The sequence below is a fragment of the Penicillium riverlandense genome, assembly GCF_028828495.1.
Source record: "Penicillium riverlandense strain IBT 135883 chromosome Unknown utg000003l_segment0_segment0, whole genome shotgun sequence".
NCBI lineage: Eukaryota > Fungi > Ascomycota > Eurotiomycetes > Eurotiales > Aspergillaceae > Penicillium > Penicillium riverlandense.
In genome coordinates this window covers 422398-437011 of record NW_026643196.1, presented here as the reverse complement: position 1 = coordinate 437011, position 14614 = coordinate 422398, and the positions used below count along the sequence as shown (strand labels likewise).

The window sequence follows — 14614 nt, the reverse complement described above, 5'->3', positions numbered from 1 at the left end:
ATATATAAAGATGAATGATCCATAGGTAGTAGGTTAGGAAACGGAGAAAGACAGTCTATGAGTAGAAAGTACTCTTTTGGAAACTCTCCGGCGAAATATCGCCCATCTTGCCCTTAAGCTCAGGCTTTTTCTCATTGCCGGGCTTGGGCAGCGAGGACATGCTCTGGGTGCGGCCTTCGACGGCACCATCGCCCTTCATCGTGCTGGTGCGGGTGGCAGGCTCGCTGCCCGTCGTGATAGCCTGCTGTGCGGTGCGCCGCTGGATGGTTTCCAGATATGGGCCGGGCAGGTAGCCAACGCGGCCGTCGCGGGCGCGGCAGCGCCACCACTCCGAGGCGTTGCCCATGGGATCTGATTTGCTGAGGACGGCGACGATGTCGCCCTTGGCCACGGCGAGGTCAATGCCGTTGGCGTCCTGTGACTCGGGCGTGTAGTCGTACAGCACGCGGCAGAAGTCGAGTTTGGAGGGGTCCAGTGCTGCGGACTGTGGCTCGCCGTTGGGGCCGACGAGTTGTTGGCGGCGGCGGGCTTCGGCTTCCTGTGACCGGGCCAGGGCCTTGATGAGCTTGCTCATCAGATAAGGAAGGCCGAACACAGCGACCAGGAACATAAAAAATGGCTTCTTCGATGGCTTGGGCGGTGCCGGGCTACCGTCGGGCAGAGTGGCGGGTGCGGAGCGACCACCCATGAACGCTGCAAAGGCAGACGGCGTCAAGGAGGTGGCGTCTGCTGGTGGAGGCCGGCCGGTGAGTTTGGCAAGCAGGGTACGGAACCACCGAATGATAGCAAAGATGCCCAGAGCCGAGCCGAGGGTATTGCGCAGGTTACCGAACTGCTCAGCGACCGAGATCATGGCTGCAAAATCGTCAATATCTTCTCGCACCCGGAAAGACGAAAGTGTACATACCGAAGAAAGATGAATGTGTAGCCATATAAGTACTCTCCAGCATCTGCGCAAAGCCCCCAAACGCGCCGACAATACTCTCGATCATCTGGAACGTCGCCTGGGTGCTCTGGCCGAATGAGTTGGTGAGACTGTTGGGATCATTAGGATCCTGGCCTGGCATGCCGCCATACATGCCTCCCATTCCACCCATGCCGCCATACATCCCGCCCATACCACCATAACCGCCCATCCCGCCGTACATGGACCCCATTGATCCAAACCGGGAATACGGTGATGAGTAACCGCCCATCCCACCCATCCCGCCGTAGCCACCACCGTAGGGGCTAGCACCGAAGCGCGAGGCACCGTAGGGCGAGTAGTTGGAGGCGGTGTTGTTGACGACGGAGTTGAGGGTGCTGGGACGGGAGGGAAGGTCGGGCGCGGCTGATGATGTGGTGGCAGTGGGGTTTCCCGCGGAAGAGATTGGGTTGGTGGTAGTCATCGCGGTTGAGGTGGGTGCGCCGGCGGTGGGAGCGGTCGTGAGTGTGTTTCCTAGTTACGTTTGAATTAGCATGAGGGTTGATGAGTCCGGGGTATTATCACCACCATGGTGACGGGAAATGGGGACATACCCGTAGCAGCGCCAGCCCTTTCCCACGGCTTTGGTGGCGATACCGACGCCATGAGGAGCGATCAGCGACCGGGCATCGAGTGTCGGGGATGAAAGGAGAGAAGGGGGTGAGAAGGGAGTGATGGAGAGATGGAGGAGAGTGGAGCGGATGACGGAGAGAGGTTGAGGAAGAGGAGAAAATCGGGCTTCATGTGGGCGGACTGGGAGATGCCGAGGTCGGGGCTGGCCGAAGACAGGGACGGATATGGGGAAAGATTACTAACCGAGTAAACCATAACTAAGTAGTGCATAACGGTACATAAGGTAGGAGATTATAGCGTGATGATTATTATTTATTTCGTTTTCATTGTTATTACCATCATTTGGAGCTTTCTGTTATTTTTATTGTTGTCTTTTGTCTTCGTCGTGGTGGTGGTGTCCCCGTTGGCCGGTGGCTGGTGGTGGCAAATCCGGACAGAGAATTTAGGCCATACGGGACGGACCCTGAATAATCCATCTCCGGTGCCATTGGGCGATGTTGTACTTGTGTAATCTGGCGCAGGAACTCTTCAAATCTAAAGTTGGGAAGTAATTAATTATGAAAAGGCAATGTCAGCCTCTTGTAGAAGCCTAATAGCACAGCAAGATACTGTGATTATTTCGTAAACCGATCAGTGAGGTTATCACAGAGCGCTTCTAACGTCGGTGATGTTATACGTCCTCTCCAACCGATACGATTGGGGAATATGGACATTTCGAACTGTCGCAAGTTCTTTCCTGTACATATTCTGGGTCGCGCACTCGCCGCATTCGGCTGCGTCAGGCACGCGAGAAGTGGCTAGTAAACAAAGACTCTGTGTCGTATTATGAATGAAGCGTAGCTTCGAAGGGATGAGGTGGCCGCGTATATACTTGTTTGGCGCAAAAATATAGCTATCGCACGTGTGCAATCGTTCTGGGGAAAAAGGCACTACATATCAGTACAAGCTACGGGCTGTGGGTCCTGAGCTAGATATGAGGACCAAATCCGAACCCGAATACGAGTGTGATCCGCATTCAATGACCATCCTTTGATCTTAACCGCTAGCTACTACCTATCAAGTTCAGCCCATGGAAATTGTCCATGAAAGTGGCCATATACCTCAATTTACTGTTGCCTGAATCCAAAGTGTACCTTTCTACCTGGGATGCAGCCTATTTGTGGAGACTGCATGGGCATAATGTCCACGTGTGTATAGAATTCGACCGGCCGGACGATGATGATCTGATTGCCGGTCCTGATGATCACCATTCCCGATGCTAGAACGGGACAGGACGATGGGCCTGAGTCTCACCTAGTACGTATACTGAAAGAAGAGCGGGCACGACCGCGATGGCTATTAAAGTCCGATCAAATCCTCCTTTGTTGTCTGATGAGTGCGAAATTTCTCAAGTCAATTCATCATGATCTGTGCTCAAGACAAAATGAATCTTCTTTTCTTTGCTGGAATCTCTCTTTGGAGTCATGCATCTGCTCGCTCCAGTGCCTCGGCCGTCCAAACAGGCTCGATTAGCACACCTACTGGCACTATCGAGATCACCAAGGAAGAACAGTGCGCATGCAGAGAGCTTCTGGGGTCTTTTGCAAGGAATGTGATTCTCCCAGGGCAAGCCAATTACACGGAACAGACTACAGATTACTATTGGGATGTTCGAGCGGATCTGTCCCCGGCATGCGTCTTTGTGCCTGAGACGGCTGATGCAGTGGCCAGTGCCATTGAAATCTTTAGCTCGTGCAATGCCCAGTTTGCAGTCCGCGGTGGTGGCCATATGAACGTGAGTCGTTATAACAGGCTAGTAGAATGGGATAGTAATCTGACCGTCGCATTTAGTATCCGGGATCAAACAATATCGACGGTGGAGTTCTCGTGGCCTTGGGCAACCTGAATTCATTCACTGTGAATGAGGACTCGATCGACGTGGGTCCCGGCCTGACCTGGTACGATGTATACACAGCCCTAGAACCCCACGGACGTGTCGCCATTGGCGGCCGAATGAAAACAATCGGCGTTCCTGGCCTGACTCTAATCGGGGGCTTCCACTATTTCAACAACAAGTACGGATACGCGATGGACAACGTCATCAGCTACGATGTTGTTCTTGGCAATGGCACACAAGTCACTGCTGCAAAGGACTCACATCCCGATCTGTTCTGGGCACTCAAGGGCGGTGCCAATAACTACGGCGTTGTTACCAAGTTTACTCTGAAGACCTACAATGTCCCCAAAGTTACTAGTACCATCCAGATATTCAACGAGAGTGCCTTCCCCCAGTTCTTCGATGCTATGTGCAAATCTGCCGTGGTGGACGAGGAAGATCCCACCGCGGCGGGCATGATCGCAACGATCTCCTATAATGTGACTACGAAAGTGGCGTCGGCCTCGCTTCTTGGGGTTCAGGAGGGCGTTAGCATGCCGCCATCCAAGTTTGCCGATTTCTTTAGCATTCCTGCCACAATGCGGATGAACAACGTCACCACAATGGGCAAGTGGTCTTCGAAGCTTGACTCGCCGAAGCAAATGTTCCGGTATGTTGACTTCACACCCGGCTGCTTCATCCATTCTCATGTACTAACAACCTATTGCCAGTGTCATGTTTTCTCACAAGACCATGAAGCCCGACTCCGATACCATCCTCTCCATATACAAAGCATGGAAGGCTGCCGTTGAGCAAATCTCCGATGTCGAAGGCCTGTACCCGACTTTCGTGCTCAACGAGATTACTCCCTCCTCGCTGCGGGTTGCCAACACCAACGGCATTGGCAATGTCTGGGGTCTTCAAGCAGAGCCCTTGATGAGTAAGTCGAGTCCTTTTTGATCCTAACCATGCAACGTCTGTCAAGCATGTAGACTAACGAATGAACTCTATCAGTTTGGCAATTCAGCACGGGATGGGCTCTCGCCCAGGACGATCGCCGCGTGGAAGCTTGGTCTCAGCAGCTGACCGAGCACCTCCACGCCATCAATCAGGAGAAGGGCATCGCATCGGAGTTTGTCTACATGGGTGATGCTGGTGACTGGCAAGATCCTTTTGCAGGGTTTCCCGCGGAGAACGTCAACCGTATGCGCGAAATCCGGGCGGCTTATGACCCGAACAAGGTGTTTTCTCGTTTGAACTGGGGTGGCTTTAAACTGGGCATGTGAAGTATAGGTGCAGAAACTCATCGAATTTAGTATATAGAATTCTATGCGAATTCTCTCCAATGCCTTCGAAAACAATCCAATAAAACCGACCAACCTCCCAAACCAATAACGCCTTAATGCGAGGTCCTATATACAGACAGACACAAAATGCATAATCATAGATCGGTATGCCTCTCGTCCTCCGGAACAGGAACAGCCCGTCTCCCGGGAACCTGGATCTTCCACTCGCGCGGAGGAACCGGCAGGCCAAGCCAGTAGTTCCATAGACGATAGCCTTCGGATGTGCCGATATGTAAGAGTGTGTTCGGCAGCCGGATCCAGCTCCTCAACACATAGACGAACGTATCACGAAACATCGTGTACTCTGCGCTCAGGGAATCGAGGAACGTCGCGTCCGGGTCGCGAGGGGGCCGTTCCCATGGCAGGCGGCTACCCTCGTATATCCCTTCAGCGTAGTAGAAATCGTCGTCATTCTCATAATAGAACACCGAGCCGCCGTCTCGGAATAGCCGCTTCGGCTTCTCCTCCTTTGTCTCCTCCTCCTTGACCTGCTTGTGGTTGTGATTATGCGTGTATGGCGCACCACCGTGCAGCGGGAAAGCCTGGTCCTGGTCCGCCACCAGGGCAAGGTGGAAACTGCGAGCAGCGGCAATACTATGCGAGATCCGGCCGAGGGTATTGATCAGCGCCACGAGCTCGGTCCGGCGCAGAGGAGGGTTCTCCCCGTTCTTGGTCTCGTCGTAGTCGAACAGCACCTTCAGCGCCGTGCCGTACCCGTTCACCTGCACCTTGCCCCACAGCCGACACTTGTCGCAGCCGACACAGTCCATCAGTCGACTGACGTTGCGGAAGCGGTTACGGAAGTCTTCTTTCAGCGTGATCGAGTCCGGAGCTTGGAACATGAGCTTCTCATCGAAGATCTTGGGGCGGTCCGCCAACGCGTTGGTGAGTTTGGTCACCCGGGCTTTGGTCTCGAGATCCTGGGCGGGATCGCTGGTGCAGAAGGTGTAGTTTTGCAGGTGCTTGCGCAGCTTGGCGACGGCGCGCGACACGAGCGCGTAGTTGAAGTACATGTTGGAGATTCGCTCCGGATGGTCGTGCAGGCGCTCTTTGTAGCACTGCATGTTGGGGTGCCATTCCCCGGTAGTTTGGTTGAGATAGTCCCAGCAGAGATGGGTGGAGATGGAGGCATGCATGCCGCTGATGAGGCGATGGAAGACCCGCTTCTCACGGCACTCGTTGTCCAGCGGGAGGCCGTCCAGTCGCTGCGACTCCTTCTGGAGTACATTCCGGAAATCCGACACGGCACCGCCCACCCCAGGGACGAAGAGCGATTGCTGCTGGAGCTCGTCGGCCTTCATGAAGCAGTTCTCCCGGTAGATGGCGTCCCAGACCTGGTGTGCCCCTTCCCCGGAGTATCCGGTGAATCGCTCCGGGTTGTCCACCAAACTCACGTAGTCCCCCTTACCCGCCGACCCTTCGTCTTCGGGGACACAATAGTCGCGCTCGTCGCATTCGTCGTCGTACTCGACGACACAGCTCTCGCGGACATCCTCGCCCAGCATTCCCTGCAGCGGCCGTTCTTTTGGTCGTTCCGCCTGGATCTGGCGGGGTGGGTGGTGTGCTTTCGGCCCTTCCAGCTTGCTCAGTTCCTCCGCGCGCCAGATGAGCGGGATGTCTTCCTCGGATTCGATGGTATTGACGGAGCAGGCGATGTTGCCACACATGCTATTCGCGTCGGACCAGAAGGGACACTCTTTATTGAAGAGGTTGAGGCGGTAGTAGGAGAAAAAGTCTGTGTCTTGGGTGATGGAGTGGAGGAGGGTGTAGATCTGGTCGTTTGTGGTGTCAATGGTGCCGTACGAGACACACGCGTCGGAGACCATGGCCCTTGGGTCGAGCTAGACGGGTCAGTTGAGGACCAGGTATGGTGAGAGACATACTTACCGCACAGGTGTCATCTCGGGAGCTCGGCTGGTGGGCGTGGGCGACGCCTAGGAAGGCAAAGAGAGCGGCATAGAAAAGATTCGTTGCGCCACGCATTCTGCCTGGGCGCGATCAGGATCGCCGTGATATTCTAGTTCTAAAGGGAACGAGCCAGTCGCACAAGATCAATCTGGGAGGGAAGGGAAACAAAACCAAAAAGAAGACCAATGTATGCAAGTAAGAAGGGAGTCCAGGAAAGAAAGAGTCCAGGTGGCCAATAACTAATCAATCGGATGATGGCCCCTAACATGACAGTGGCAGAACCTGATTGGCCACTCCATACTACACCCACTAAATATTTAGTGACACTATGAATCATGATCTATACACGATCTACATACCGGAGTACAACGGAGTATGGAGAGAACGATTCGGTGAACCCTACAACTAGAACAAGCGCTCGCCTCCCTCCAGATCATGTCCCATCTCCATCTCATGCACTCTCTCCCTCCGACTCGCCACCAAATCCTGGCCCGCCTGATCCAACGCCGAAGCATCCAACACCCCCTCCATTCCAAACGTCTGCGCCACAAAAACCAAAATCCTCCTCTCGGCCTCAGGCGCATGCCGCGATAACCCATGGTCATCCCCGGGAACAAGGCTCAACTCCCTCGTCCCTTGAGTGCCATACGAGTTATACAGCGTCTTCGAACAACTCGGCGCCAAAACCCGATCATTCTCCCCATGCAGCAGTAGCAACGGCCGCGGACTGAGCTTGCGCACGCCGTCCGTGTTGGCGGTTTGCGATGCCACCGTCGCGACGCCGACGACCCGGGCTGGCTCGGTCGCTGCGACCGTGAAGCATGGGCTTCCGCCGAAGGACCAGCCCACGACCACGAAGCGGGAGGAGGCGTATTGCTCGTGGAGGTAGTCGAACGAGGCGCGCATGTCGGCAACGCAGTATTCTGTTTGCGCGGGGGCGCGGTAGTCGAGACGGATGCAGGGGATGGAGAGGAGGAGGGCGAGTTTGTCGGCGAGCGACGGGTAGATCCCTATATACCAGAGTGAGTTGATATTTAAAGTGTTTATAGACTGGGTGCTGTACCAGATGGGCCAGAAACGCCACCTCCAGCGCCAGAAACAAGCACCACCGCCGCTCCCCCCGCCTCGGTAACGTTGTAGCTTCTCGGCTCGTGGAGGATGGCGGGGGCTTCATGGTCGAGCGGATCCGAGACCTGGATATTGACGTGGCGCGCGATAGACGGCTTGATGGCCTGGCGCTCGACTTGGGGTGGGTGCACGGGGCCGAGGGAGTGCAGGGGATGGCGTTGGACACCGGCCATGATGAGAATTATGTACGAAAAAGAGATAGGCTGATCTATACAGTGATGGGAATGTGAGGATAGGTTCAAGTGTATGGAGATAATTGATTTGGACGCATGAGGCGTGGCGTGTCTATTTGCGCATCGGGGCTGAGATCAGACTGACGACAGGTGTGGCGGATGGAGGCCATGAGATTTGCATCATCTGTGAAGGAGGCTGCTTTCTACCCTATGCCTTTCCGAGCACGGCTGATCCTGTTCGTTTGGAAGTCTACAGTTTGAGATGGAGTTGAACAACAAGATGAGGTTGATTGAAGCTCAAAACAGAAGCCCTGATTCTGGATAGGCTGTACATGCCAAAACCCGCCTACAGGAAACGCCTGGTACACCGATACCCCTATTAAACACCGGAGCGAGCAACAAAAGAAAGGTACATCGGAAAGTCAGTTCTTCCAAAGAAAACACATCCAAGAGCCAGAAGAGAGGATCATTCTAAATATATTAAACAGAAACGAAAAGAAAAACCAGGTCATCAGTCGAGTCTCACGTCGTTGGTTCGTTTATCGGTGTCGCGTCGTTCGTGGTCAAGTCAAGTCAAGTCAAGTCAAATGTCGTGGGATAGCCATCAAGTCAAGCGGTATTACTGCGTCGCTTGCGTCGAAGACTCAACTTCTTGCGCAGCTGCGTAAACGGATTCGAGAGGGGCCGGGTATAGAAGGGATCCTTCTCAAAGTCCTTGTCGGTGAAACGCAGGCCCGGGATGCGAAAGAAGTTGCTCAGGTCGTTCATCATGTTGGCCCCTTCTTCGTACTCATAAGTCTGGCCGTTGCGATCCGTCGTGCCGGGTGGGTAGAACGCCGTGCCGTCCAGTGGTCGGTGGCTGTTGATGCTGTCGACGATCTTGTGGTGGGGGGTCGCCTTCAGCGCCTCGGCGTTGGACTCCTTGACGGCTTCCAGGGGACTAGAGGCGATGTCCCAGTTCCGTTCTGGGCGTACGGCATCATACGGGCCTTCGTGGTGATACGAGTAGAGGCTCACGTTATCCAGTTCGTCGATGATATCCGGCTGCACCAGCTGCGAGTGCCGCGAGTACCGCGGCTGGCGGGCACTCGCGCGGCGCCGGGGGATGGAGCAGTCGCGGTGGTCCTCGGGAGTGCCGGAATACAAACTCGAGGGCACCGAATCCGAGCGGATCCGACGGTGCCGCGACGGGGAGGGGGACATGTATCGGGCGTAGGGGTTGTTGCTGCCAAAGCTAGAGTAGCTGGAGTAGCTCAGGCGGCGGTTGGGGTTATTGAAGGGATGGTGGGGGTGATGGCACGAGGCCATCGAGGGGGCCATGGACATGCAGTCGACGGCGGCCATTTAAGAGAGTATTATAACCAATAACTGGTGTAGATCCGAGGAGGACGTAGAAGTAAACGTAGAGTAGTGGTGTCTTCTTGGGGTACCAAGCCGATGAGAGGAGACAAGAGAGAAAGAGAGAGAAAGAACAGTAGAAGGTAGGGATGGTCAGTCGGCGCAGGATATAGTTTAGTGGCAGGTGACGTCGTGACTTGCGTATTAAGGTTGACCCACCTACTATTCCCTTCCGAGGCACCCGATCAGCCATCACGGTTAAGCTTATGTCGGGCTGGTCTAGTTCCTTGAGCGGTCTTAGACTGACCTGGTCGTAGATGTATTGCACACAGACCCTGCAGCCCTGGAACACAGCCTGGACGGGATCCACGGCTGATCCCCTCCACTGACTTCTTCACATCATCATATCCCCCCTTGATGTCCCTGGTCCAATACTCCGACTCCGACTCCGATGACGGGGAGGAAAAGTCTAAGGCTCACTCGGCTCTCCCGCCATTACCACCCTCCTTCCACGACCTGTACGCCGCCAGCACCCGCGTCAGCGTGCAAGATGACCCGGCTCTCCACGGCGGACGGAAGCGCGTCATTCCTCACGTCGAAGGCAACTGGCCCACGCACCTCTACCTCGAGTGTCGGTCTTCCCTTGCAATTGTCTCAGCCCGTCGCAGTCCCTAATTCTCGTTCCAGGGTATCCCGCCAAAGACGAGCTGCCCCTCCTTGCAGATCTCATCGACTCCCACCACAGTCTGCTGCATTCCGATCTGGGCGCGCAATTGCCTCTCCACATCAGCCTGTCGCGCCCGGTAGTTCTACGCACGGAGCAGCGGGCTTCGTTTACCGAGAGACTAGAAAGGGTGATCAAAACCGCCCATATTCCCCCGTAAGTGTTGATCGCCAGAGATCCCTGGTCGGCGCATCGTGTCTCACATTCTGACACCCCCCACCAACCACCCCAGATTTACCATCCAGCCCGCCCACCTGGACTGGGTCTCCAACCACGAGCACACGCGCTGGTTCCTCGTGTTCCGCGTGCAGAAACCCGCCCGTAACAATCTCAACCGGTTGCTGCGGCTGGCGAACGACGCCCTTGCTCATTTTCACCAGCCGCCCCTCTACGAGCGAGACACTCGCGCGTCCCGTGCGTCTGCAGGCCAGAAGAGCGGTCTGGCGGATAGCGATATAGATTACTCGGACTGCTTTCATATTTCGCTTGCGTGGAGTCTGGGGGAACCGGACCCCACGGAGAGGGAGAGGGTGAGGAAGGTAGATCTGAAGGCGCTGCAGGGATTGAGGGTGGGATTTGACAGTGTCAAGGCGAAGATTGGGAACCATGTTGTTAATATACCACTCCCTAGAGAGTGAACTAGAGCTGCACATAGAAATCCATCTGGATAGCATCAATCGTCATACAGATCTGTAATCCGGTTCTCAAGATGCCTATCATGTGTAATGTAATTACGGTAATCTTCACCTTCTGTCGCGCGTCCACCTCGTGTTTCCTCCTCCACCACCCAATGCAGGTCCCAACGATCACCAGCGTATGTCCCTCGGCTCTGATTCAACTCACCAACTAACAGCCTCTATAGGAAGACCTCCAAACCTTCCACTCAAAACACTTCCCGCACCAACCCCCCGCCACACTCCCCGAATACACCAACGAGCAAAATGCAGACGACGACCCAGATCTAGGCTTCTACCCGGACGGCGTGCAGCGCACCCTGACAGACGAGCAGATCCGGATCTTTCGACATAGTGAAATCCATGCTCTTCTGCGCGAGAGGCAGTTGAGGGAGGATGATGAAGAGTATGAGGTTCGGAGGGGGAAGTCGTTGACTGGTGATGATGATGAAAATCAGGACGTGGATGCGGGAGATGAAGAGCCTACACAATCATCTCGGCAGGAGGCCGTAGACGGGGATACGCAGTTGAAGAGCGTGCATGAAGAGAAGAAGAGCAAGAAGACGAAGAAAAAGTCAACGACGAAGAACCGGGGTGAGACAGTCCCCGTCTCGGAGCCGTTGGATTATAGCGAAGACAATTTGGGACATGATACGCCGCAGACAGAGAGACCTGTTTCAAATGTGCCATACTCTGGCCGCAGGATCGTCTCGTACGATGATTGATTGATTGATTGGGGATGTTTATCAACCTCTCTCTGGCATCAAGGTACGCTCTCTCTTTCGATCCTTCTCCGCGAGCCTCCCTCCCACCATGATGAAAATCATCGTATAGTCATCCTTAGTCGGAATGCCATACCATCCACGCATGTGTAAGGCTTTGACGACCTAATCTTCTCTCTGAGTGGGATTGCGTTGCTCGCGGGAATTTGATTTTCTAGCGGTTTATCAAGTGGAGATCTAACTGGTCCTATATAGGTTTATCCTTCCTTGCTTGGTCGAAAGAAGGAGAGTACTATCTGTGCGCTGCATCAGTTAGGTATTAGTGGAAGCCACTCCTGGAATAGCGAGTTTGGCTTGCAAGCTATTATTCATGCTCGTGCCGCCGGGAGAATGGGCATTTGCACGTCCCAGAAACGAGACGTGTAAATAGCGCTTATTGGATGATCCTCGAGAAGAGACGCGTTCAATCTCTTCGTGGCACCAGACTCGCCAGCTGATCTTGGGCACTTGCCATGTTGCCGTCCAGCACCACTCCGCAGAATCCCGTGCGAACATTTGGAATCAGCTCTCAAACCCGAAATCGGAATATCCAAATGCTAGTTTATATTCCCCATGTCTATATACAAAATGCACAGTGTACACCCCCAAAAGCAAAGCAAACAGCCATGCAAATGCAGCAAATGCAAGCAAAACCCCCAACAAAAGTGATTGGGAACAGGAACCAGAATTGCTAGGGTAGGTTTAATGCAATGTATGGTGACGCCTTTAGCCAAGAAAGAAACAGAACAAATAAGCAAGAGCGAGCAGAAGACATCTCACGTCGCATTATTCGCGCACGAGAAACTGGCACTGCTCGGGTTATCATGGATAGCCTTGCCGGAGACATAGAGGCCGAGGCCGCACTGAAATTGTAATCAGTTTCAAGAAATCCTCTCCAAAACGAGGGGAGGCACATAGACATACCAAAGTCGCGCCAATAGCCACGAGTGTAAAATTGAGGACCGTAAGCGCGATCTTCCGCGGAGACGAAAACCAAAGGCCCTTGTTCATATACAGCCAGAAGATACCGCTCAATCCATCTAGAAGTTATTAGCAAGGAAAGCTTTTGTGGAAGGAGAGGGAATTGGGACAATGGGGGATGTCTTACAGCTAAACCAGCTAGCAAACAGCGCCGTGATCAGGCTGAGCAAACTGCTAAACACGGGGATAGCAGAAGCGATAATCCACGCGAGAATCCACAGGCCTAGCGCAATGGCCACCCACGAGCTGATCGCCACCCAGTCGCGCTTGTGGATGCGGTCTGTTCCGCTGAAGACGCGCGTGTAGACGTATTTAAATGCGATGTGGCCGTTGATCACGCCGGCGATGATAATCTATAAAGAGTCAGGAACCATTGATCCAAGGTAACAGAATGACCAGAACGTACTGTAGGTAGGGCAATCCCATATGCAACTTTCGCAACAACCGGCGAAGCAGAGCCCAGTGCCGGCGAACTGACATCATCTCCGGCGTACCGGTAGATAACGAGTGCAGCGATGAGATAGAGCGAGATATCGAGACCCTGGAGTAGACACAGGGACTTGGGGAAATCGCGGGGGTTGCGCAATTCAGCCATCAGCCCGAAGAAGGCGGCGTGGCCCGAGAAGGCAAAGACGATGTTGCACACGGCTGAGAAGCCGTGGAACAGGTCTGTGTGGACGGCGGGCACGATATGCGTGTCGGGTTTCTCAATGCCAACGCCGATCATGGTGATCAAGACGGCGGTCATGATGCTTCCGAATGCTGCGGAGGAGTCAGTTCGCCCTGACTGAACATTTTGGGAAAGATGGGAGAACATACAAACGAGAGACAACCACGACATTTTCACCAGCGTCCTCGGCAACGAGCACACGAACGAGATGACCAATCCCACCACCCCAAACACAATCGAGCAAGTCCCATGGCCCGTGATGGTATTCATCGCCACTGTGAACGTGAGCAGATGGCTCGCCATGATGAAAATCAGAAACAGCATCTGGCCGATGCCGAGCAGCTCGCGTCCCAATCTGCCGCCAATCACCTCGCCGGCGTCGGCCATGGTTGTGATGTGCGGGTATTTCCATTTCATTTGCCCGAGCACGTAGCCTGTGTATGTGGCGAGGAGACCGAGACCGATCAGGATGATAATTGCACTGTGTTGTCGTGTTAGTAGTGTTGATATATGAACCAAGGAGGCGTATGAGATGTAACGTACGGGATGAGACCGAGGCCTGCGACGGCGGCGGGGAGGGACAAGACGCCCAGAGAGACGGTTTCGGCGACCATCACTGTGTGAAAGAGTTAGGATGGGATCAATTTCAGAGAGAAGAAAAGAAGGTCGTACGTAAACCGCATTGCCTAAAGTTGCACACGAATTAGCGCCGATCAACTTTCCTCAAGGCCTCTTGCCAACCTACCACCACTTCAACACCTTGTACTTCACCTCCGCGAACTCCTCATCGCCATACGGGTCCTGCCTATACGGCGGCGAAGCGACCTTCTCATCATCGAGGTACTCCGGATCGACCTGGGTGCTATTTTTGTCCTGCTCACCAACCTCCAGGTCAGACGGGGGTGGCGTGTCCACAATCTGGACGGTCATAACGGCAGCGAGGGAGCGAGGGAGCGATGTCCACCGAGTCAAGTCTTTGATATATAACGAAGGTCGCGAAAAGAGTGACAGAAACACAACAGGAAAAACCACCCGCGTGGGAAATAAGGAAAAAAGAAAAAGGGATCCAATCCAATAATGACTGGGCTGTAGACCTTCAAAAGTAAGAATTAAAAGTGGGACCCCAAAAACCCGGCGTCGGACGGAGAGCGCGAATCACGGCTTCGAGACGTAAGAGAAACGGCGGGTGGATGTGGTTCGGATGGGGCCTGCAGAAACCGGGGAAGAGAGGTGGCTCGCCGATGCCGGCGAAGGGGTTAAGGGTTCTTTTAGGATGTTCTTTTTATTTTATTTGCGCAAAAAAAGAAAGAAGATGACGAAGAGACAGAAGATGAAGAAATGAGGGAGTGAAGAAGGTTGATCGAAAGTAGATTAGATTGAGTTGCCGATCTTCTTCAGGGCCGAAGTTGGTCAAGCCGTCATCACCGGAGTTTGGCTGCTTCTCCGGATTGGGCGCCACTTTGCCACCTTGGTTCGTTATAGTTGTCTCAACTCATACATTGTGCTGTTATTCGTTTTA

At 54.1% G+C, this 14614-nt stretch overlaps 7 protein-coding genes across 7 annotated transcripts; 2 read left to right on the top strand and 5 right to left on the bottom strand.

Annotated features, from left to right (window-relative positions):
* Positions 1 to 55: 55 nt before the first annotated feature.
* Positions 56 to 1570, bottom strand: pex13 (peroxin PEX13; the record flags this gene model as incomplete). Its single annotated transcript, XM_057195200.1, has 3 exons — positions 56 to 855; positions 908 to 1438; positions 1519 to 1570. 3 exons carry the CDS (start codon positions 1568 to 1570, stop codon positions 56 to 58), a joined length of 1383 nt encoding a protein of 460 aa, XP_057052596.1.
* A 1390-nt stretch (positions 1571 to 2960) lies between these two features.
* N7474_003784 (FAD-binding oxidoreductase) lies at positions 2961 to 4678 on the top strand (the record flags this gene model as incomplete). Its single annotated transcript, XM_057195199.1, has 4 exons — positions 2961 to 3311; positions 3368 to 4062; positions 4124 to 4332; positions 4407 to 4678. 4 exons carry the CDS (start codon positions 2961 to 2963, stop codon positions 4676 to 4678), a joined length of 1527 nt encoding a protein of 508 aa, XP_057052595.1.
* Positions 4679 to 4833: 155 nt separating this feature from the next.
* On the bottom strand, positions 4834 to 6721 carry N7474_003783 (ER oxidoreductin; the record flags this gene model as incomplete). Its single annotated transcript, XM_057195198.1, has 2 exons — positions 4834 to 6579; positions 6626 to 6721. The coding sequence occupies 2 exons, from the start codon at positions 6719 to 6721 to the stop codon at positions 4834 to 4836; spliced, it is 1842 nt and encodes a 613-aa protein (XP_057052594.1).
* A 330-nt stretch (positions 6722 to 7051) lies between these two features.
* N7474_003782 (uncharacterized protein) lies at positions 7052 to 7947 on the bottom strand (the record flags this gene model as incomplete). The annotated part of the gene is made up of 2 exons (XM_057195197.1): positions 7052 to 7656; positions 7710 to 7947. 2 exons carry the CDS (start codon positions 7945 to 7947, stop codon positions 7052 to 7054), a joined length of 843 nt encoding a protein of 280 aa, XP_057052593.1.
* Positions 7948 to 8556: 609 nt separating this feature from the next.
* Positions 8557 to 9291, bottom strand: N7474_003781 (uncharacterized protein; the record flags this gene model as incomplete). Its single annotated transcript, XM_057195196.1, has 1 exon — positions 8557 to 9291. The coding sequence occupies one exon, from the start codon at positions 9289 to 9291 to the stop codon at positions 8557 to 8559; it is 735 nt and encodes a 244-aa protein (XP_057052592.1).
* Positions 9292 to 9702: 411 nt separating this feature from the next.
* On the top strand, positions 9703 to 11408 carry N7474_003780 (uncharacterized protein; the record flags this gene model as incomplete). The annotated part of the gene is made up of 4 exons (XM_057195195.1): positions 9703 to 9916; positions 9988 to 10165; positions 10242 to 10620; positions 10872 to 11408. The coding sequence occupies 4 exons, from the start codon at positions 9703 to 9705 to the stop codon at positions 11406 to 11408; spliced, it is 1308 nt and encodes a 435-aa protein (XP_057052591.1).
* An 812-nt stretch (positions 11409 to 12220) lies between these two features.
* Positions 12221 to 14025, bottom strand: N7474_003779 (neutral amino acid permease; the record flags this gene model as incomplete). The annotated part of the gene is made up of 8 exons (XM_057195194.1): positions 12221 to 12307; positions 12369 to 12484; positions 12553 to 12778; positions 12832 to 13187; positions 13245 to 13576; positions 13639 to 13711; positions 13768 to 13781; positions 13841 to 14025. The coding sequence occupies 8 exons, from the start codon at positions 14023 to 14025 to the stop codon at positions 12221 to 12223; spliced, it is 1389 nt and encodes a 462-aa protein (XP_057052590.1).
* Between the last annotated feature and the right edge of the window lie 589 nt (positions 14026 to 14614).